At 39.0% G+C, this 24046-nt stretch overlaps 1 protein-coding gene across 2 annotated transcripts in view; it reads left to right on the forward strand.

Moving 5' to 3' along the window:
* The window catches only part of RSPO2 (R-spondin 2), a 121860-nt gene extending 120233 nt beyond the window's left edge, over window positions 1-1627 (forward strand). For both annotated transcript variants that reach the window (XM_060775772.2, XM_060775774.2), the window contains exon 6: window positions 790-1627. In XM_060775772.2, coding sequence (XP_060631755.2) covers window positions 790-899 — 110 coding nt within the window. In that variant the 3' untranslated portion in view covers window positions 900-1627. The remainder of the gene's footprint in view (window positions 1-789) is intronic.
* Window positions 1628-24046: the final 22419 nt, after the last annotated feature.

Here is a 24046-nt window from a genome sequence, read left to right on the forward strand (position 1 = left end):
CCCCAGCACAGAATTATAACCTGCCTTTTCTATGCCTGCCCCTGCAAAAATAAACATAGCTGCTCTGCCTTGGATGGTATCGTATCCAGGGCTTGGTGTTATCCATAGCAAAAGGATGGACTGGGCTATATTTTTCTCCAGGAGCCCTGTCACACTAGATAATTATAGTGGTATGAGACATGTGAGAGCCCCCCTAAACTACAAAGTTCCAAACTCTACATGATATAGCCATGACTCTTCAGATGTACAGGGCTTATTCTAAAATTGGGGATGGGGATGGGACGGGATATGTAGAACTTTGATATAGTCTGGGGCCAATTTCACAAGCCTTAAGCTCTGCTTTGGGTCTCTTTTCTTCTACAAATGATCTGATGAATCTTGGTAGCAAAATTATGCCACCAAATTTCAGCAACAGACTGTAAAACACAATAGGGGGAAAAATGAATGCAGAAGGGATCTAGGAGTCCTAGGAGACCACAAGCTGAACATGAGTCAATAGTGCGATGCAGTAGCTAAAATAGTCAAAGTTGAAAAGCTGGAATGAATCCTGAGGAAACAGGCTGGTGATTATTTTGGTTAGGAGAAATTGGGGTTTTAGTTCAACATATCTGAAATGTTTCAGGCTGGCATTAGGGATTGTTTCATAATTTGCCAAATCTACTATTTTTGTCGCAGCTATTTTTTTTATTGTAGGCAGGTTTTAAAAAAATTGAAAAGTGTTATAAAATTGATTGTCATTTCTTTGTTTACCTCCCAATTTTCATGTCTTTCTTTCTTTTCTTTTTTAAGGGAAGAGAACACCAAAGACAAAGGACAAGAAAAAGAAGAAAAAGAATTTAATGGAAAGAGCCCAGAAGCAACACAGCCTCTTCTTATCTACAGACCGAGCTGGTCAATAAGAGACTTGAGTTGTCTGTCTGTACAAGTGGGATTATATCTATCTATATATATTTGTTCATATTTTTTGCAAAATGCACAGAAGCTGCTACCTGCTCCTGCACACAGATGCACTGCAATTCAGCTGCTTGGATGCAAATAACTTGTGGGGGTGGGCCTGGTTGGGGGGGGGGGGAGATAGAGAATGTCCACAAGCTTGTTTGTGTTATTTATACTTTTATTGTTATTTGTTGTTCTTGTTGTTTCCCTCCCAAACCTGGAGATATCCAGGGGCAGAAGAAGCACACTGAGTTGAATCAGTGGATCTGTATCCCCGCTGCCTCCTCCATTTTTGAATTGCTTTGTTTTGCTTTTGCTTTTTTTTAACTCAGTGCCTGCAAGATAGAAACAACCAGCTTCTTGGCCTAAAACTTTGCAGCAGGAGCATTGAGGCTGCAAAAAAAAATACCATTGTTTAATGGACTTGTGCATATTTATATAAGGAAAGGAGGCCGGGGAGTTAGGATTGCATTTATGGCCTTTTTTTTCTCTCGTATTGTAAATTTTCAAGAATAAATAACACTAAGCAGATATACATAGATAATGTTCTTTGTCCTCAGCACCTCTTATATTGGGACAATTGTATAGTCAAACTGCTCCCAACTGATATATTGCAGGATTCGCTGCTTAGTATTTCAGGAGCACAGCAGTTCCCATGTGTCTACATATAAATAAACCTATTTACAATATGCGCGTGTGTGTTTCCTTCCATGCATCTCATATTTCATATTCTGTTTTATGTCATTTTAATTCTAGGAAAGGTTGTATGTTTTGGGGCATGGGGAAGATGGGTAATGTAAGGGTCAGTGAGGTGTTTTGGGAACCAAACTATTGAAGGAAACGTCAGGAGATAATGCTTCTGGAACATGGCCATACAACCCAAAAAACCTACAACAACCCACTGTTGAAGGAGATTTGATCAGATAGAACCTTTTCTTATTGATGGTAGTTTGGCCTGTTCGTCTTCCTCTCTTTGGATTTCTTTCAGACAGTGAGCAACTGAGAATGATCAGGGTCCAAACTTCAAGTCAAACTTCATAATCAATCTCCTTTGGTTACACTGTACAAACATAGGGCTAAATAGACATGGAACCACACTACCATTAAAGAGAGCTTGGGTAATATATGAATTGGATCAGAGCAATGGTGTCAAAGGAAGAGTTAAACTTTGTTATCCAATTTTGCTAGGAAGAATTATTAGCCACCATTACTAGTCCTTCACTTTCAACTGCTTCAAAAGGCAAGTGCCTATTCTATCTCTTTTGATGCTGATATATTCTTCACAGTGTACATCAGGAGGAGGAGCTGAGGAGCCTTCTAACCAAAGTGAAAGAAGAAAGTGCAAAAGCTGGGCTGCAGTTAAACATAAAAAACCAAGATTGTGGTACCAAGACTGATTGATAACTGGCAAATAGAAGGAGAAAACGTGGAGGCAGTGACAGACTTTGTTTTTCTAGATGCAAAGATTACTGCAGACACAAACTGCAGCCAGGAAATCAGAAGGCGTTTGCTTCTTGGTAGGAGAGCAATGACCAATCTCGATAAAATAGTGAAGAGCAGAGACATCACACTGGCAACAAAGATCCGCATAGTCAAAGCAATAGTATTTCCCATAGTAACCTATGGATGTGAGCGCTGGACCATAAAGAAGTTGAGCAAACGAAGATAGACGCTTTTGAACTGTGGTGCTGGAGGAAAATTCTGAGAGTGCCTTGGACCATGAGAAGTTCCAACCAGTCTATACTTCAGGAAATGAAGCCCAACTGCTCATTGGAGGGAAGGATATTGGAGGCAATGATGAAGTACTCAGGCCACATCTTGAGAAGACAGGAAAGCTAAGAGAAGACAATGATGCTGGGCAAAATGGAAGGAAAAATAAAGAGGGGCCAACTCGTATATGCCTTCAAGTTGCATGTTGATTTATGGTGACTTCGCAAATTTCTTCAGATTTTCTTAAGTCGCCGACTGGCTGAGAAAGGCAGTATACAAATACAGTAAATAATAAATTAAGGAGGGAATATCCTGAAGTGATTTTGCCAGTTCTTCTTATGAAGTACAGTCTACAGCACTTGACATTTATTTGTGGTCTCTCATTTAGACACTAACCATGATTGGCATTGTTTAGCTTCCAAGATGGGAAGAATCTAATATCTTTACGGTGTTTAGGCCTCACACAGAAGTAAAAGACTTATTTAGCACATTCCATATAAATCTCAAGTCACAAGTGACTATACAACTACACATTCAAAGTGGATTGATATCTTATTGTGAATGTCTTCTCAAATTGATTTTATAATTTTATCTTAACAATTGTTTCCTGAGATTCACGTTGTTCTACAGCCTTTCATCTCTTCATGTTTTCCCATACACTGAAAGCAATATTTTCATTCAATGAGATGTTTGCATGGGTGAATGAATGCAAATTGAGTAAGAACTGGAGGTTGCAACTGTTAGAAAAAATAAAAAGCCAAAAAACAAACCCATCAGACAACCAGGCAAAACCAAAATAATGATTTGGAATTAAAATGTGCTTGGAGTGTAAGGGAAAGGGATATGGAATAAATATTTAGGATTCACAAAAATCTAGTGCTGGTTTCATAGAAAGCTGGCATATATAATTACTGAGGCTTCTGAAGAGGCTTATTTGAAATACTCCAATTCAATTTGAGCTATTTGCATGGGCCCATCAGTCTCAGTCAAGAGTAAGAGACTGTAACATTAGGAGTGTGTCGCAAATGTTAACCGTCTCTGCTTGTAAAGATTGTTGGTGACTGGGAATTTTGGAAGACACATATTCATAGGGTCAACATGGGTTAAAGCAAAATTGATGAATCTCAACAGAATATAAAGAGTGCTGCAATTCAATCTGCTTCTTGCTCCACCTCTCCAGCATCATACATTGTGCTGCTGAACGGTGGGAAATCATCCTTTTCTGTTTACACTAGAATTTCCCTATATGGTTCTTTTGATCCAAACCGTAAGAAAAGCAATGAGACTCCACTTTTGGCCACAGAATTGGGGTTTGATTCCTGACAGATTTAATGATGAAACACAACAGTCTCTAGGGCCACATCTATACCAGCTGCTTGATTTGATTACAACTCCTGTGATGATGTGATGACATCCAGACAATACAAATGTGCCTAGATCACAGGGAGTTTCATGGCCTGCAGGGAATGGTGGCAGCGATGATACAGGGATGATTCGCCCTGGTAAGCCCAGAGACAAGTTCATGGTAGCAATGCCCATGTGGACAGTGGATCAGGCTGAAATGGACCTGATCCAGCTGCCTAGACACCTGCAAAGCCCTTAGGATATCCTGGAATTTCCAGAAAACCCTGAAATTTTCCCCAACTTGGCTTAAAGGAGACCAAGGCTGGGTTTAAGGCATAAAAAATCTGGATACTTAACAGAAGTCCATACGTGTTATAAGGGCTACCAGCACCGGGTTCAAGGTGAGTACAATGGCTTTTATTTGTGTAAACAAGCCATAGTTCAGATTTTGTTTTGGAAAGCTACTGTTGATACTTTTTTTTAAAGTAAGGTGTTCTTAATTGTTAGTATTTTATATTTTGTTCCTTCTTATAACCCTTATTGATAAGTCAGCGGAACAAAAATAACTCAAAATGAGAAGCCTTCTAATGTCTCCTGAAACATAGAAATGGCACTGCTTTAATTTTGGACCAAATGCCAAACTATTTCCCCCTTCTCAAGGATTATGTTGTTTCCTTTTGAGCATAGATGGGCCCAAGTTTAAAATTGCTTCCACTGTCTCTTGTTCAAAAGTCCCTGATATTGGGATTTTTGTGAACAAGAAAGCTTATCTTCTGCAAATGTTTGCTTTCAGCCAGCTTTCCATCTTGAAAAAGGAGCTTCCATGTGGGAGAAGTGGGTTGACTGGAACAAAATTTCCTGCTGTAACAGCTCTAATTTCCCCTTCTGTGGCATTATCCCTGGGCCATCTGTTTCATCGCGTGAATCAAAACTGCCTGCCTGGTTTTTAACAGAATTGCAACATGGAACTTATAAAGCATTTTTTCACCCCCCCCCCCCCCCATACAGTCATTGGAAAGCTCAGTGGTTTGAGCATATAAGTGTCTTTAAAAGACTGGTGATGATCCCTTTCTCCTATTCTGACTTTTTCCTTTTGACTGGTTTTGTATGTGACAGGTATTGTTTCCTTATGGAAGGATTTCTTTTTATAGAGGAGATGAACATGTATTTGTAGAGAAAAAGCAAATAAGAGGGGGGGGGACTTTAAAATATGTATTAGGTGTTTTTGTGTGATTTTAAATGATCTGATTATTAAATATATGAGCTTACTGACTGAAAGGTTCAAATCTGAGGAGCAGGGTGAGCTCCCACTGTTAGCCCCAGCTTCTGCCAACCTAGCAGTTCAAAAACATGCAAATGTGAGCAGAACAATAGGTACTGCTCCGGCGGGAAGGTAATGGTGCTCCATGCATCCATGCTGGCCACATAACCTTGGAGGTGCCTATGGACAATGCTGGCTCTTCGGCTTAGAAATGGAGATGAGCACCAGCCCCCAGAGTCGGACACAACTAGACTTAATGTCAAGGAGAAACCTTTACCTTTACCTTAGACATATAAAAAAGCATGTAAACAATGGAAACAAATGACTCATTTTGAAGTGCTTGCATCTATATATGCCTAGCTCACCAACGGAGGACACAATAAGACATTCTGGCCAAAATCCTGTATCAGCTTATACTTCATGAAGAACTTAGCTGAGGGCATATCTACATGGTCATTCTATGAATCAGCATTTAAATTCTATGGAGTGAACTCTTTCATAACAACTTCCACCACTAATTATCCTGTGTTTCACCACTACTTTTCTTTTTCTTTTCTCTAATGCATACAGACACACATGGAGAGAAAGGAATGATAGCTGCACAAGGCTTTTTAAATGGTAGCACTAAAAACTCCAAATAGTATCCCTTTTTAAAACACTGACTGTTGGCCCACAACTTCAGACTAGATCCCAAACCTTCTGCTGAAAAAGCCCCAAAGGCTCATAGTGTCATTGAGAACACACACACACAAACACACTGTGGAAACATACTGTCTGTCACAGTTATACAACTTTGTTTTTCATGGATCAGATCCATGATATAATACACACTGTTCACAAATGTTGTTTCAATGTCCGTCTCTATTGGCAAGATGAAGGCTTCAACCATGAAATCAGGCTTTCTACAATCCAAAGTCTCTGTAAGGAGGTTTGGAGAGGGAAATGAAGTAGAGTGTTTTGACAGATCAGGGTACAGCCATAAATTTTGATTGAATTGAAAATGATGCTAATTGGATTTGGATTTGTGCTCTAAAGCAGAGTTGGTTTTTGGCAACATCAGGCAAAAAGAACACAGAGAGATTTATTCTTCCTTCTTGTGTGCCATCTTTCTTACTCTCCTTGCCAAGCCTTATATAATTCACACCTCTGTGATCCTTCCTTCCTTCCTTCCTTCCTTCCTTCCTTCCTTCCTTCCTTCCTTCCTTCCTTCTTAGAAAATCTAGGACATTATTCAAGATGCATTGCCCACACTGTTGTCTCTGAGGAGGAGATGTGAGAGTGCAGACCTCACCTGGTGATACCATCAGAGAGGTGGCAGCAAAATGACTGTCTATAAGGTTTTAGTGCAGTGTTCCAGCAGATTCATTTCTTTAAAAAAATCCTTGTAGTAAGTTAGATATACCCACACCAACAGGTTTTTGCAAGACCAGTTTACATATATATATATAAGGCTAAAAGTCTATTCTGATTTATTTACTGAATATTTCCATGCACATGTGCACCAGGCAATGCTGTCATTATCACCCAATTATAATGATGGTTTCAATAATGTCATTCTGTCTGCATGCACTACAAGCACGTAGTTTTCGTTGCTGCTTGATTTTTAAAATAGTAAATGATTTTGTCAAATTTTAGTTACGATATTGTGGTATTTTAGCTACAACTAGTGTATGTACAGGTGGCGCAGTGGGTTAAAGCACTGAGCTGCTGAGCTTGTTGATCGAAAGGTCACAGGTTCGATTCCGGGGAGCGGCGTGAGCTTCCGCTGTCAGCCCTAGCTTCTGCCAACCTAGCAGTTCAAAAACATGCAAATGTGAGTAGATCAATAGGTACTGCTCAGGCGGGAAGGTAACGGCGCTCCATGCAGTCATGCCAGCCACATGACCTTGGAGGTGTCTACGGACAACGCTGGCTCTTTGGCTTAGAAATAGAGATGAGCACCACACCCCAGAGTCAGACATGACTGGACTTTATTTATTTATTTATTTATTTATTTATTTACTTTGCTTATATACCGCTGTATCTCAAGCCCGAAGGCGACTCACGGCGGTTCACAAACAGTAAAAACAGTAGAAATGTCAGGGGACTACCTTTACCTTTTTAGTGTATGTAACTGGCATTGCCCCCTTGCTTTCATCTGTTCTTTCTCTTCTTTCCCTCATACATTTTCCCCTTTCCTTTCTCTTCCTTCCTTCCCTCCTTTTTCTTTCTCCCTCTTCCTCAATCCCTTCTTTCCTTTCCTTTCCTTTCCCTTTCCCTTTCCCTTTCCCTTTCCCTTTTCCTTTCCTTTTCCTTCCCTTCCCTTCCCCTTCCCCTTCCCCTTCCCCTTCCCCTTCCCCTTCCCCTTCCCCCTCCCCTTCCCTCACTATCCTTTCCCTTCTCCAGCTCTGAAAGCGTCTCCATGTCCACAGGGCTCTCTTTGTGGCTCTTTTCTGCCTTCCTGCTTTCCTCTCATATACATGTCACCTTTCTTTCCCAATGACATCAGAGGGCCATCTTGCCTTGCAACAGCCAATCCTTCACCTAGCAATAGTCAATCCAGTGACATCACACTGGATTCTCACCTGTCAACAGTGTTTGTATACAGTACAGACAGACAGGCAGACATATTTTGACATATATAGATACAGATTATAGATATTTTGGTATGATATAGTATGGTTTAAGAGGAGATCCGATTTATGGAAGGGGCCCATAAGTTATTAGACTGGATGTAATCAACTGTAGTCATGCCAATAATTATTCTAAAGACCAAAGGCATACAAAAAAAATTAATAATCTGCAACTGCTGAAAGAGCTTGGGAGCAGCTAACAAAATATACTTGTACTAACACCAGATGTACCTGTAAGGATGGTAGGATGGACAACTCAAGTCATGAGCAGGATCTTCTGTGAGATATAATGCTTTAGATAACCTGAGACATGCAGGGCTTTATAAGTTGCAAGACTGTACCCAGCTCCCAAACATACTAATTGAGCATTATGTATTCTGCTTTGTTGTAGGAGGGTTAATCCCTTCCAGAATCAACCATATTTTAACCTCAAAATAAATGTTACCAATTGCATCTGATTAGGAATTTCAACAGTATTAGTAAAACATGGGCTTGTAAAACATAGCTTATTCCTTTCTTTCCATTTCCATTTCCACTTCCTCTCTCCGTCCCCATCTCCTCCTTCTTCTGGATTCAATTTTGACATTAAAGTAGCATGCAGCCTTTAATTTGGACTACCCTGACAGCTGATTCTAATTTCTTTCTGTTTATATAGGAGCAAATGAAAAATGCAGTCATTAACATCAGCTCGTACTCCATGTTGTAGTCTGTGTTGACCACTCTAATTATAACAAGTAGTGCTACACACAGGATTTAAAATGAAACATCGTTTGCCAGTATATGATAATAAGCCCCACATCTACAATTAGAATATTTTTCCAATTTTAAAAAAATCCATGAGAATCATGGTGATGTTGATGATGATGATGATGATCATCATCATCATCATTCCACCATATATCAAAAGATCTTAGGGTGGTTTGCAATAGCATTAAAATAGGGTAAACACTAACAGGCTAAAAACAATAAGATACTTTAAGCTATAAAACATATCAATATTTATTTATCATGTCAGAAGCGAGTTAAAATTTAAAAAGACAAGGTTCAAAAAAGAATTTGGCATCATGCTAATTGTCCTTTGACCAGAAGCTGGCCACTTGGAGTGTCTCTGGTATTGCTATGAGAAGATCCTCCGTTGTGCATGTGGCAGGGCTCAAATTGCATTGTAGTAGGTGGTCTGTGCTTTGCTCTTCTCCGCACTCACATGTTGTGGACTCCACTTTATAAGCCCATTTCTTAAAGTTGGCTCTGCATCTTGTGGTGTCAGAGCACAGCTTGTTCAGTGCCTTCCAGGTCATCCACTGTTCTGTGTGCCCAGGAGGGAGTTTCTCATCTGGTCTCAGCCACTGAGAGAGGTGCTGGGTTTTAGCCTGCCACTTTTGGACTCTTGCTTGTTGAGGTGCTTCTGTGAGTATCTGTGTAGATCTTAGGAAGCTGTTTCTTGATTTAAGGCATATCTGAACAGGGGATGGGCCAACGATGTCAATGCCTTGGTCCTTTCATTGCTGGCTGCTACTTCCCGGTGGATGTCTGGTGATGCAATACTAGCTAAACAGTGTAATTTCTCCAGTGGTGTGAGGTGTAGACATCCTGTGATAATGCGGCATGTCTCATATGCATATTCAGCAGCAGAGTAGAAAAGCGCAAGGGCACATGTCTTGAGGGAAATCTCCCCACAGGATCATAACACATCCAGGCATCCCCTGAGCAATTTCTTCGTAGACGGCTATTCCTCTCACACCAGAAGCAACTTGCAGCATGCAACCAAACAGACATATCAATATGAGTTAAAATAAATTTAACAAATTTTAAAGTTTTAAAAACTACAAATAGCAGATTTTGATAAGAGTGTTGATCAATAGTTGGGGTGTCATTGTTTACGCAAATCTGAGATCTGAAATTATGTACCTGAATTTACTATTGAAACAGATAATAGTGAACACTGACATAAAGAATGAGCAGTGTATCCACAGAAATTTGGGGTGATTCTTATATTATGCTTCCAGGTTATACTAGGTTTGGAGGATCTAGAAAATTATTATTGAGAACATATTTAGTCAAATACAGATACATTTTAATAAAAGTCAGAACACTTTGTACATCCAGTGGAATTACATGGTTACAAAGAAATTCCAAGTGTCTAGAAAATGAAACGTTTGGAATATCTTATACTACCATCTATCTCCACCTAGTGGTTGACTTTACAAATCATATACAAAAAGTCAGAGGAAAGTATTCAAATATAATAATAAAAGTAGAATAATTCCGGATCAGAACAAAGGATGATCTAGTGTAGCGGCTGCCCTTGGATGTCCACAAGTGAGCACACACCAACACACCTACACTTGTGTTTCTCAGCAACTAGTATTCAAAGGCACTCTGTCTCTGATACTGGATGAACATCATCACAAGTAACCACTGATGGTTTTCACATCCATGACAACATCTTAATACCTGGGGAAATAAATATAGATGAATGTGTACTTTTGGACACCTAGACACTAAGCAATATAGTAGGGCTTTAACACAAACAGCAACTCCTTTAGTTGCATTCAGACCAGAAGCTGCTGTTGTCATTGATGTTTTTTTTTTTGAAGCAGTGACATATTTCCCTGCTGACATATCTAATCGGCATGTTAGAACAAACTATGATTTCTAAATAATCTTCAAAAGCAGTTCCACATGCAGTGCATTGCTATAGTTAACTCTAAAGACCTCTCAACTCAGGATAGACCACAGTCCTTATCATACGTATCTAAATCAGTTTCCTAGGATGCTTCCTTTACATCTTCAGGATGGAGCCCCATGATAGACATCACACAAAGTGATGCACTGTCCTCAACTGGGGCAGAAGCATCATTGGAAGTTTTTCCCAGAATCCGAGAGGCTTCCCATATTGTGCTGGCTCTAACAGAGCTAGCACAGGGCCTCCAAGGATGACACTTTCCCCATGGGATGGGAAAAGCATTGCCATGAGGGAGCTGTGTGTGGAGTGACAGACTTACCCTGCTGCCCCTCTCTTTTGTTGTGGAGGTCAGGTGAAGCATGGTCTTCACCTGACCTTTCTGTTGAGGCCCCATGTGTTGTGCACTATCCTGAGCTACAGAAGATACTTCTTGTGGTAGAAAGTATCGTGATCTCTGATGACAAAATTGGTTATGGGGGTACTCTTCTTAAACTGTGGGTCCCCTTAGTTAAATGTTGAGGTTGCAAAAACATTGACAACAATACATGATTCCTAAATGTCACCCATTTACACAAATCTATTTGCAACAACATGTAGCATTCACTCTGCAGAAAATGTTTTAGTAATACTCCACAAAAGGAAACATCAGCTACTTAATATGTCTTGCAAATGTTGATTTATTTTTAGTAAATATTTGATTTTCTAGACATATAAACCTGGGGTCATATAAACATTTATTGGGCATTGGAGTCAAGAATAGTAAAAGTGTAAGAAGCCCGGACCTAGACTATGGCCCTATCTTCTACTAGACTATAGTTCTATTGCAACTGGATGTAATATGGACTGGCCAAAAGAAAATGGGGAGCATTTAGCTAATTAGATCATCATTTCTACCAATAAGTTATTCGGGTTTTTTGGAAGTGTAGGGGAGAAACAGCAGCCAGAAATATGCTCCAAATAACCATTCAGTTTCATTCTGCATATAATATATCTTCTTTCTTCATAGATTAGTGTTGTCAGAGTTTCAAAACAGCAATGAGGGACAGCTGAAGTCAAATGACTCACAGTACCGACCATCAGGAAGTGACCATCAGGAAATAGCTAGTACTTTTTTTTCCGGCTTAGTAATTTTTTATTGATTTATCACATTTATTACATACTATTGCATTTTGTACATCAGCCTCTTTAACATGTTGTTTAGTTGTTTTGCTTTGACATTTCCCCCCCTTTTCTCTTTTTTTTTCCTTTTTTCACCACAGTGCTCCCCTCCACCCGTCTCAAGCCACCATTCTTACATTTCATCTGTCCAAAATTTCATTTCTTCTTGTGACGGTAATTTTCCTTCCTTATTTTTTAATCCACTTACCACAAATCTTCCCCGTACAGCATCAAAATCGCTTTGTTTCCATATACCTTTTTTAACCTTTAATATACATGTCAATTTATCATTTATTGCTATTTTCCACACTTCCTTATACCACTCCTCTATTTATATATTCATTTATTTTTTCCAATTCCTTGCTATAAGCAGTCTTGCTATAGTTAGTAAGTTTGTTATCGCTTCTTTATCCTCCTTTTTCAATTGCTTATTGTTATATAATGATAGTAAGGAAGTAGCTAGTACTTAAGTGCAAAATGAAACGCCTGATTTTAGTTCTCTTAGCTATGTGTTTCTTTGTAAAATTAACATCTTGCTCACAATCATAAATTAAACAATGCACATTTTCTGTCTTTATAAATGACAAGTAGCAACAAATGTCAAGCTTTCTGCTTCTCAAACAAGAGGGATCTTTTATAATAAGGGTCACCAGGCAATGCAAAATTAAACAGCTACAGCGGATGTGATTTTCAACATTGCTCATGCTACTATGGACATTTCTTGAATGTGTCTTAATTACTGAAACAAGTCAAGTACACATTATTTGGCTCAAAATGAAAGAGTTGTCAGTGACTTTCTGCTCCCATAACCTGGATGCATCCCTGGATGCTCTACATTTTGGATTTTTGTACTATTCAGTTCTTTATTTCCTAGGCCTTCGGGGGCTAAGATGTTGTTGGAGTTGGAGTTCTTGATTTTATTCCACTTTTTCTTGCACCATGGCCAGAATCTGTGGTGGTCTAATGAACTTGATACACTTTATGTTTTTGTGTCTCTGTTCATACAGACATCAGTTTTATCCAGATATAGAAATAAAATTCCTTGGATTCACACTTCCTTACAAAAATACCAGAATCTTCAACCAGGAGATGGCCACCCTGACTGTGGAGGTCTAGGTGTTGTTGCCCAAAAGTATGACAGGAATTCCCTAAAACATTTGGAAAGATATAAGCTACAGTTAAGGGTCAATGACTTAAGCATCACATTTTCGATTCCTAAACATTCACTACCTTAGGATTCCCTAAGGCAGTGGTTCTCAACCTTCCTAATGCTGTGACCTCTTAATACAGTTCCTCTTGTTGTGGTGACCCCCAATCATAAAATTATTTCCATTGCTACTTCACAACTGTAATTTGCAACTGTTATGTATCGTCATATGAATATCTGATATGCAGGATATATTTTCATTCACTGGACCAAATTTGGCACACATACCTGATATGCCCAAATTTGCATACTTGGGGGGGTTGGGTTGATTTTGTCATTTGGGAATTGTAGTTGCTGGGATTTATAGTTCACCTACAATCAAAGAGCATTCTGGACTCCACCAATGATGGAATTGAACCAAACTTGGCACACATAACTCCCGTGAACAAGAGAAAATACTGGAAGGGGTTGGTGGGCACTGACCTTGAGTTTTGGAGTTGCAGTTCACCTACATACAGAGAGCACTGTGGACTCAAACAATGATGTATCTGGACCAAACTTGGAACAAATACTCAGTATGCCCAAATGTGAACACTAGTAGAGTTTGGGGAAAATAGACATTGACATTTGGGAGTTGCAGTTGCTGGGATGTATAGTTCACCTACAATCAAAGAATACAATCAATACAATCAAAGAACCTCACCAATGATAGAATTGGGCTAGACGTCCCACACAGACCCCCCATGATCAACAGAAAATACTGTGCTTTCTGATGGTCTTTGGCGACCCCTCTGACACCCCCTCATGACCTTCCTCGGGGTCCTGACCTCCAGGTTGAGAACCACTGCCCTAAGGGATTGGGGGAACACAAACATCCCCTAATCCCCATGTACTGGGCAGTGGCCACGGTGAGTGGAAGGGGTCTACTCCTTGTTGATCAGGAAGCAGATGACTGATTATTCTATCCTTCTTCCCACAAAAGATCTCTGATGCAATGGGGGATTATGACATAGGGAACAGAAAGAGGTGCTTCCTCATCACAGTAGTCCCAAATTAGGTATGTATGTGCAGGATCTGGGGATACTCCAGGGTAGATGAAGTAAAGATAGCCTCAAGATCAATGTAAAACCTAATGTTTTATGTTATGTTTGTGACTGTTGTTTATAGTTTTAATGGTTTTAATCTATTGATATATATGGTTCATTTGATATGTGATCTTTTATATGTGTAAGGCATTGAATTTTCCCCAGGATTGTGTTGTGAACTGCTTTGAGTTTCCCCAGGGGTGAGAAAAGTGTTATATAAATACAATTAATAATAATAATAATAATAATAATAATAATAATAATAATAATAATGGCCCTGGTACAGCATTGAAATCACTATGCCACACTGGCCTTACTCCTTTCCTCATATATTTAAATCTGGTCTAGAGGCCCCGACAGATGTTCATTGCTTTAGTGATATCCAGGGGAGTGCTATGTTTATCATTTATCTCCTATTAGCTTCTTCTGAGTGTTCTGATTCCCACATTTGCTTCCCAGGCTTTTTAGTGACCCTCCTGGGCCTACGGATAAATGTCTGGCATAATTCTAAAGCACCTCTGGCTAGATTTGTTGCCATGGGGCTGCAGGAGAAGGATTAATAGCTGACACCTCTTCTTCCTGATTACTACACCCTCAGTGCCATAGTCGACACTGTTTGGAAAGGCCCCCTGATCCTCATGAAATGGTTTGTGGGGTGTGAGGGATTGCAGTGAAGATGATGCATTGGAAGAGATTTATTTCTTGAGTAAACTCCAGGTCACATAAATGTGGATCTGATCTAAGATGTTGAAATATACATCTTAGCCTCTATATGCATATAACAGTGTGTTATATAGCGCCCTGTGTTTGTGTATAAACATTGATGTACATGTGTAATAGAGAAAAGGTGCAACCACTTCTTATTCAGACACTGAAGTTGTGAAGACCCTAGATAAGAAGTTGGGCCATGAACCAAATAGGGGTGGGGGTGCCTCCTCCATAATATTGGGATGGGTCTCCCGGCCTATATACTTGATTTACTACTCAACAGGGAGGTGAACCCTGTAGAATATTTCCGTAATAACTGAAATAAACAAAATTTGAACAAAGTATATTACAATGAAAAAAAGATTAGGCTTAGTTATATTTTTCTGGAGGCAGAGACTAAAAAGAACATAAAGTTTAATTAAGATAAAGATGACAGCACTCTAGAAGTGGTCTGTCTTTTTTAAAAAGTGAGTTTCTCACCCATAATGCTGCAAATAGATTTCAAGCCAGAATGAACAAAAACATAAAACAAAACAAAACGAAAAACCTTATTATTCAAGAATGAAAAATATATTCCTCTCCCTCACCCCCTGAAATCCCAGCATGTTGTGTTCAAACTAACTGAGCCATGTTTGTTTTGAGTGTGTTTTGTACTGAAATCTGATTATCTTTCTCCATGTTCTTGGCAATTGTCTGCAGCCTTGGTTGATGTTGCTTCCAAAATCCCAGTGAATTCCTCTTCAGATCTCTATGTTACCAGCTAAGTCACATGAACCCTACAAACAGAATTCTAAGTTTGACCTTTTAATATATTTTTTTGCTCTGATACACACTGCAAATAAAGAAATAACATTCTGAAAATCAAGTATTCTCACAATTCGATTTTAGAGACAAGCAAAGTATGGCTAATGTTGAAATCGAATCAGATAGAAATGCCTGTTAACTTTCATGTTTGACCAGATCAAATTGACTTTGACCTATTGTGACCTATGAATTAGAAACCTGTTGTCAACAGCCCTGCTCATGTCTTGCAAACCTGAGGCCATAGCTTCCTTGACTTGAGTCTATACACCTGGAATGTGGTCTTTCTCTTTTCCTACTATATTCTACTTTTCTGAGCATTATTTTCTAATGAGTCGTGTCTTCTCATGGTATGTTCAAAGGACAGCAGTTTCGGTTTAGTCATTGTGGCTTCTAGGGAGCATTCAGGCTCAATTTGCTCTTTATCCCATTCATTTATCTTTTTGGCTGGCAGTCCAGTATATCTGCAAAACTCTCCTTTAAATCAGTTTATTCTCTTCTATCATCTTTCACGGCCATACGTATAAACTGGAATTGCAATGGCAAAGACAATCCTGACTTTGGCATTCAATTATGTAGATACTTCATGGTCCTGTCTAGTTCCTTCGTAGCTGGCCTTCCTAGGCCTAGTCTTCTTCTGATTTATTGACTGAAGTCTAAACTCTCTGATAGATTCAGCATACAAGTAAAACAGATAGGATGACAAAAGACAGCTTTACCCCTTGGCAATTAGAAATTAGACTTGTGCATTTTGGCTGGATCTTGATCAGTTTCTGCTGTCCAGCTTCTGGTAGAGCCCTGTATCTGTTTTTGCGCGCCTCCAGAAATGGGTGGGTAGCCGGATAGACATTTTTGATTCACATCCGAAAAACACAGCTAGATCCAGCCCATTGGTGGCAATGAGGAACTTACGACTCTCCCCTTTCCATTCCTCAGACCATTTCCTTTCTTCCCTTCAAGGGGGACTGGGCTTCAGCAATGAGGTTAAGGAAGTAACCTTCCTGGGACCTTTTCCTTTCTTTGCTTCAAGGGAGCCTGGGCTTCAGCAACTGGGTTAAGGAAGCAACCTTCCTGGGATGCTTCCCTTTCTTCCCTTCAAGTGATCCTGGGCTTCGGCAACTGGGTTAAGGAAGCATCCTTCCTTGAACCCTTTTATTTTTTCCCTTCAAGGGAAGCAGACCCAGATGGTGTAAGACAAGTCACTCTTCTATTCCTATTGGCTCAACAGGCAGGGCTCACAGTGAAACCCCTTGTGAGGAGGAGCACATGTCGGCAGCCTCTTTGCACGCCATGTGCTCCTGAAAAGGGGAGGAGGAGCTGTGATCAGCTGCCACATGGTCCCATTATAGGTGGGAAACCATGGTAGCTGGGCCCTTGCCGTTATGGCCATCCGACCAAGCCAAAGAAGCCAGATTGGCCAAAGGAAAATGGCTAAACGGATCTGTGCACAAGCCTACTAGAAATCATCCCCTCACCCCACATTCTGTCCTAGTGGTGGCCTTTTGTCTTGAGTAAATGTTATAAATTAGAGATAATCAAATGTCTTGGTACATTCATTTCTTTAAGAATTATTCAAATTATTCAAATTCAATAATTTCTTGAATAATTTGTCCCATTAATTCGTGGTTATATGTTTCCATTGTCTCAGAAAAACAACATCATTGTGCTTGGCTCCAATGCTCAGTTAGAAGTAGATACTTGGAGAACTGGCAGTGTTGGCTGGAGACTTTTGGAGTAATACTCTAAACAAATTAATATTTCCAAGAAGTGAGAGAACCACAGCATAGGGATGCAGAAGCATAGAAAGAAATAATTATTGAATTGTCAGGGACCTTGGAGGCCGTGTAGCTCAAGCCATGGCTCAGCACAGGTCCTGCAGGATCATCTCAGGTTTCAGCTTCTAAAAAGTAAAGCATTTGAGTACTTTGGATGCTCAGAAAATTGTCTTTTTCAGTACCTGATTTTAAATATGTTTAAAAGGAAAGAAGTAGGAAAATTTATTTATTTATTATTTAGCAATTTTGTATACCGGTCTTATCCCCTCTATCGGGGGACTCGGGCCGGTTTCCAACAATAAAATCACAAAACAATAATTAAAAACGTCATATAACATATTCAATTAAAATGTTATAACAACAAAAAAACCTGGGGGGGGGGGAGAAGAAAAAAAATAAGAGTGAGATTCTTTGGCTATTAACAAGAGTTAGAAATATACATAAATATAAACCAGCCATATGCTTCAAAATAAATGTTCTTGAAATTGATGTTTGTATAACTGATGTCTCTAAAATGCATGTTCATGTATACCTGAGGCATGATCTTTTAACCAATTGATGGTAAATATTTATCTCTTCAACCTTGAAGCTTTACAATAGAGAATGTGTTCAGGATCCAACAACACTGACTCACATTTCAATTCTTTATCACAGAAATCTAATTTCAAAGAACCTGGAATATACAAATGCTAATGCTTTCCTCATTAATTCTCTTTCATGCATTCTAATGTATCCAGTTGAGTTGGTTTGACTAAGGTTCTGGAGGTAAGGTAAAGGTTGTCCCCTGACATTAGGTCCTGTCATGTCTGACTCTGGGGTGTGGTGCTCATCTCCATTTCTAAGCCGAAGAGCCAGCGTTGTCCGTAGACACCTCCAAGGTCATGTGGCCGGCATGACTGCATGGAGCGCCATTCAAATTTCTGCTTAGCTTTGAAACCCATTGGGTGACCTTGGGCAAGGCACACACTCTCAGCGTTAGAGTTAAGATTGTCCATGACGTCAAACTTCTAATTTGTAAATATGGTTGTGAAAGCTGGTCAATGAAGAAAATGGATAGGAAGAAAATCAACTCCTTTGAAATGTTGTAGCAGAGAAGAACGGTGCACATAATGTGGACTTTTAAAAAAAGACAAGTAAATTGGTAATAGTATCAGTAATTTACTAATCCCAAACTTGGATGTTTGAACGGGCATTCGGTTAATCAGTGCAATGAATGTGATGATTACAGGAATGGTAATATCGATGACGAATTGGATCACGACTCTAGTTATGAGATGCATTGTATTGTTTATTGTTATGTCAATACTGTATATTATGCTCTTGTGGTTTTAAATTGTATATCGTTGATTGATTTTTATCCTTGTTGTAAACCGCGTTGAGTCGCCTGTTGGGCTGAGAAACTGCGGTAAACAAGTAAAGTAAAGTAAATAAATAAATAATGCTTATATCATAAGCAATTTGCATAAAAATAAATATATATGATATAAATACATAATACACACATCCTACATGATGATATATAGCTCTTGCATATTAACATTTAGTACAATTGAAATAAAATATATGTTTTATATATACAGAAGAATGCTATAATTTAGCATCTCGGAGCAATTGATTGCAATATCTGTGATAAATTTTACCTGAATTTTCACTACTGCCAAGGTAAAAGAAACCTTGCAAATTATCACAGAATTGGTATCACATAGAGGATTGAAAATCTTTTCTGATAAGGCAGGATGGATCCCAAACCCATATAACGCAGAAGATCAAGATGGATAATCCACAATATCTGCTTTGAACTGCTATATAATCCAGTTCAATGTTGATTTATACAGCTGTGCAGAATGGGTCTTTAGTTCTTGGTCCAGAATATTACGGGACCTAGCCCATCAAGCATGAATTCTTCCTAGAAGCTAAGATGACTAAACTGGGGCTCTTATACAGGGTGAGGCAGCATAACTTCCTTTTTAAAAAATGCACACCATTCAGACGGTTGAAGACGTAGCAGAACGCTAGTGGTCTCATTCAAGAGGTGGGAGTATAAAGTTTTGTCCTGACACAGTTCAGTCGCCATCATGCGTTGGAACAGTGAGGAGTGGGCTTTTGCCGTTGAGATCTACTTTTCAAGCGGATTTGGAGTGGCCGGCCCGCTCTCCAGATTTGGCCCCTTGTGATTTTTTTTGTGGGGTTTTTGAAATCCTGTGTTTATGTGAATTGTCCAAGGACCCTACAAGATTTGAAGACCAACATCTAGGAAGAAATTGCCAACATAATGTCTGCTATGCTGGCAGGAGTCATGACAGATGCCGGAAATCAGTTTACTCAGTGTATGGAGAATGGGGGACGTCGCCTACCTAATTTGATCTTCCAAACTACATAAAACTTTAGGTATGTGCCTACATTATAATAAAAATAAAAATTCTGATTCATACAATGGGTTTTATTAAGTTTTGAAAAAAGGAAGTTATGCTGCCTCACCCTGTACTTTAGGCATTGCAAAGAAGACATGACTCACTGGAAAAGGCAATCATGTTTGGGAAGGTAGAAGGCAGGAGGAAAGGAGAAAGACCGCATTCCAGTTAGATAAACCCAATCAAGGAACCTATGGTCCTGAGTCTGCAATGCCTAACTTACACGTCTCTCATTCATAAGGTCACAATGCATCAAAGTTGACTTGAGGGCTGTTACCAACAAACCAATTCTATGTTATCTAAATCAGACAGTAGAGGGCAGTCTTAGAACAATTAATGTCAAGGAAGGCTTTTTCAAAAACGATTTCTAAAAATAGATTCTTAGAATTTACTGGGATGAGACCAATCAACATAGCAAGCTTCTGCAGTGATGGGAAGTTTCATTATTTTTCTGCAAGCTAGTGAGTTTTCTACAATAATGTTCTTTTTCTGTTTTTTGCACTCCTGCTTGAATTGAGATACAGTATTGAAGACCTGAAAAATACCCTGAAGGCACTAGGGCCCTTCTAAACTGCCATATCATCCAAGTAGATAATTCACATTATCTGCTTTGAACTGGATTATATGAGCCCACACTGCTTTATAATCCAGTTCAAAGCAGATAATCTGGATTGCATAAGGCAGTGCAGAAGGGGCGTAGATCTCATTTCCTCTTGGCAGCTAAATAGAGTAAGTCCTTGTTAGTACTCAGATGGATGACTTCAATGGACTATCAGATGCTGTATGTATCTGTATCTTTCCATATGAGGAACTGTATCTTTCCATATGAGCTCCCTGGAACTATTTAAGAAAACCCATTTTCTCAACCCTGTTGCCTTTTCAGCCATATTTAGTAGGCTCAAAAGAGAAGCCTTTTATGGCTGATCCCCAACTTTGGATAATGTATCTGGACTCCAACCACATCCATTACCCTACTTATCCACCTCGCCCAGAGTTTTAAAATCCTATCTGTTGTACTTGGTCCTGCCCACTCAGCTTAATGTCTTTGTTATTTTGTTGTACCCTGAGTTTATTTTGTATTACTTTATTTTCATATATTTTACTGTATTTTATTTTATGTATTATCTTATTCAATGTATTGTCGAAGGCTTTCATGGCAGGAATCACTGGGTTGTTGTAGGTTTTTCCGGGCTATATGGCCATGTTCTGGAGGCAATTTTTCTCCTGACGTTTCGCCTGAATCTATGGCAAGCATCCTCAGAGGTAATGAGGTCTGTTGGAACTAGGAAAAATGGGTTTATATAGCTGTGGAATGACCAGGGTGAGACAAAGGACTTTTGTTTGCTGGTGCTAGCTGTGGATGTTTCAGCTGATCACCTTGATTTGCATTCAATGGCTTGGAAGCACCTGGGGGGAATCTTTTGTTGAGAGTGATTTCATGTGCCTGTTTGTTTCCCCTCTGTTGTTTTGCTGCTGTAATTTTTGAGTTTTTTAATACTGGTAGCCAGATTTTGTTCATTTTCATGGTTTCTTCCTTTCTGTTGAAATTGTCCACATGCTTGTGGATTTCAATGGCTTCTCTGTGTAGTCTGACATGGTGGTTGTGAGAGTGGTCCAGCACTTCTGTGTTCTCAAATAATATGCTGTGTCCAGGTTGGTTCATCAGGTGCTCTGCTATGGCTGATTTCTCTGGTTGGAGTAGTTTGCAGTGCCTTTCATGTTCCTTGATGCGTGTCTGGCCGCTGCGTTTGGTGGTCCCTATGTAGACTTGTCCACAGCTGCATGGTACACGGTAGACTCCTGCAGAGGTGAGTGGATCCCTCTTATGATTGCATGTTGTATTCATTTTGCTTTGTTGTAACTATTGAGCTCAGCCTTATGTTAGCCACCCCAAGTACCCTTGGGGAGATGGAGGTGGGGTATAAATAAAGTTTTATTATTAGTTTTATTAAGGAGGCCAAGACAACTTCCCCCTTGCTTTCCTTGCATTGCAAAGTGAAAACCACCTCTATTCCAACAAGCTTCTTGGAAATAGGTGAAACTGGCTTTTACTTGTGTATTATGTTGTGCTTCTATCTTGTTTAACGGATTTTATAATGGTTTAATTCTATAGATTATTCCACTGCTTTTTAAGATAATATTTTGTGGTATAATGGGTTTTGTATGTTTTTAGTATTGTGGTTTTAATAATATGTAAATTGCATTGAATCCGAATATCAGAGTGTGATATAGATCATGATGATGATGATGATATATTCTTGATAGCCAAGTCAATATGAAGATGACTTAAATCTCATCTTTTTAAAAAAATGTTTTATTGTGTATATAAGAAATAGTACAGGCAATCAGAAAATAAAAGAGAGAGAGAGAAAAAAGAAAAATGTACAAAAGAATGAACAGGTTTGCAAAACAATATACAGTAAGCACTCGTTAAACATGTGAAAATCGATATTAGCTGTACAGTTATTGTACCTTAACATATCCATCTAACCCCAACCTCTATCACCTCTGACACACCTCAATGTGAATCACATAACTAACTAGCAACTACCCATATGTCTTATTTCACGAGACATATTGGGTATCTGGAAAAGAAGACAAAGGTAGATTTGAGGTTCCCTTTGTGGCAGTCCTCAAATCTACCTTTGTCTTCTTTTCCAGATACCCAAGTACTAGTCTCTTTTTGTTTGCAAATTCTTCATTATTTCCTCCCCTACTACTATTTATCAGCTTGGCCATTTGGATACAATCTGATAATTTATCTCTCCAATTTTTAATAATTAATTCTTTTTCCTCCTTTCATGTTTCAGCTATTATTAGTCTTGCCGGAACAAAGTAATATTGACAATTTTTTTATCTGCTGCGCTAATATACCTTCTAAATAGTATAATAAGAACATTTCTAGGTTTTTCTTGACCTTATTAAAAATCATATTGTTTATTTCTTTCAACACCTTTTTCCAGAATTCTTGAATGATATTACAGGTCCACCATACATGGAAAAAAGATCCTTTCACCTTCTTAACGCCCCCCAGCAAGCCCCACGCTTCACCCCATTTTCTCTATTTTGGCCAATAACTCTGGAGTTATGCAAGTTCTATAAAACATTTTAAACATATTTTATCTAATTGAATCAGCCATTGAAAATTTAAACCCCTTTTCCCAAAGATGTTCCCAGTCTTCCAAGTCAATATTTCTACCTAAGTCTTTGGTCCACATAATCGTAACAGTTTTTATCCAGTTGTCTACTAAATTATATTCTAGAATATATTTATAAAGCCTGAACACCAGGATTTTCTTGCCCTTCTCAAAGATACATTCTAATTCTGATTTTTTTAGAGGCAAATTCTACCCTTGTATTCTTCCTAAATCTGTCATGCAGTTAGAAGAAGCTGAACCATTCTTTTATTCCAGATTCTTTTCTCACCATGAGTATCCATTACCCATTCACTTTGACCAGAGAATCTCATCTTAAAGTCCTTTTGATTCTTTCTTTGGATACTAGTGGGAAGAAATCCCTTATGTATGTATTTATACATACCCCAATTTATACATCTTCATTAGGTTGCATTGATACAGAAGACATTTAATATGACATATATTTTTGGTTTTAGGGAACATTCCTGTCAGTGCTCAGCTTAACATTGCACACTGAAGTGTTTAACAAATGTAGTAGAGAAAGAAACATACAACATTTTGGAGTATTCTAGATCTTACCTTATCTAGTGTTGGTGTTGCTTCATGTTTGTTGTAATTATTTTGCAAACCATCTCTGCTTCCTTGAAAAGCTAACCATGTCCCATGAAGTCTGAAGTTCCATATTTACCTTATAACAAAATGATTGTGTGTGGCAATTCAATTATACATGGTGCTTAGAAGCAAGAAGCTTAGAAGCTTCCTTCTTTGGAAGCTTTTAAACAGAGGCTGGATGGCCATCTGTCAGGGGTGATTTGAATGCAATATTCCTGCTTCTTGGCAGGGGGTTGGACTGGATGGCCCATGAGGTCTCTTCCAACTCTTTGATTCTATGATTCTATGATTCTAAGTCTTTGGATGGCCATTCAGTTTCACAAGTGCCTAGAAGGCATGTGGCTGGAAGAAAACATGGCCCAAGCCAAAGAACAGTTGAGCAAATCCACATGGCAGGAGTGTCCAGAAGAACAATAGGAACCCCCAGTATATGGCTCCACCTGTTTTTAGTAAAATGTAACAAGTTCTTAAAAATAATAATGGCTAGAATGGAATGCTGTGAGAGCATCTGTATGCTGTATGATGGAAGAAAATTATAAAATTATAAAATCACAATGTTGGAAGAGACCACAAAGCCCAATCTTCCATGCAGGGAAACACAACCAAAGCACCCCTGACAGATGACCATATGGTCTGTGTTTAAAAGCCTCCAAAATAGAATAC

Source organism: Anolis sagrei, chromosome 4 (genome assembly GCF_037176765.1).
Source record: "Anolis sagrei isolate rAnoSag1 chromosome 4, rAnoSag1.mat, whole genome shotgun sequence".
Taxonomy (NCBI): Eukaryota; Metazoa; Chordata; class Lepidosauria; order Squamata; family Dactyloidae; genus Anolis; species Anolis sagrei.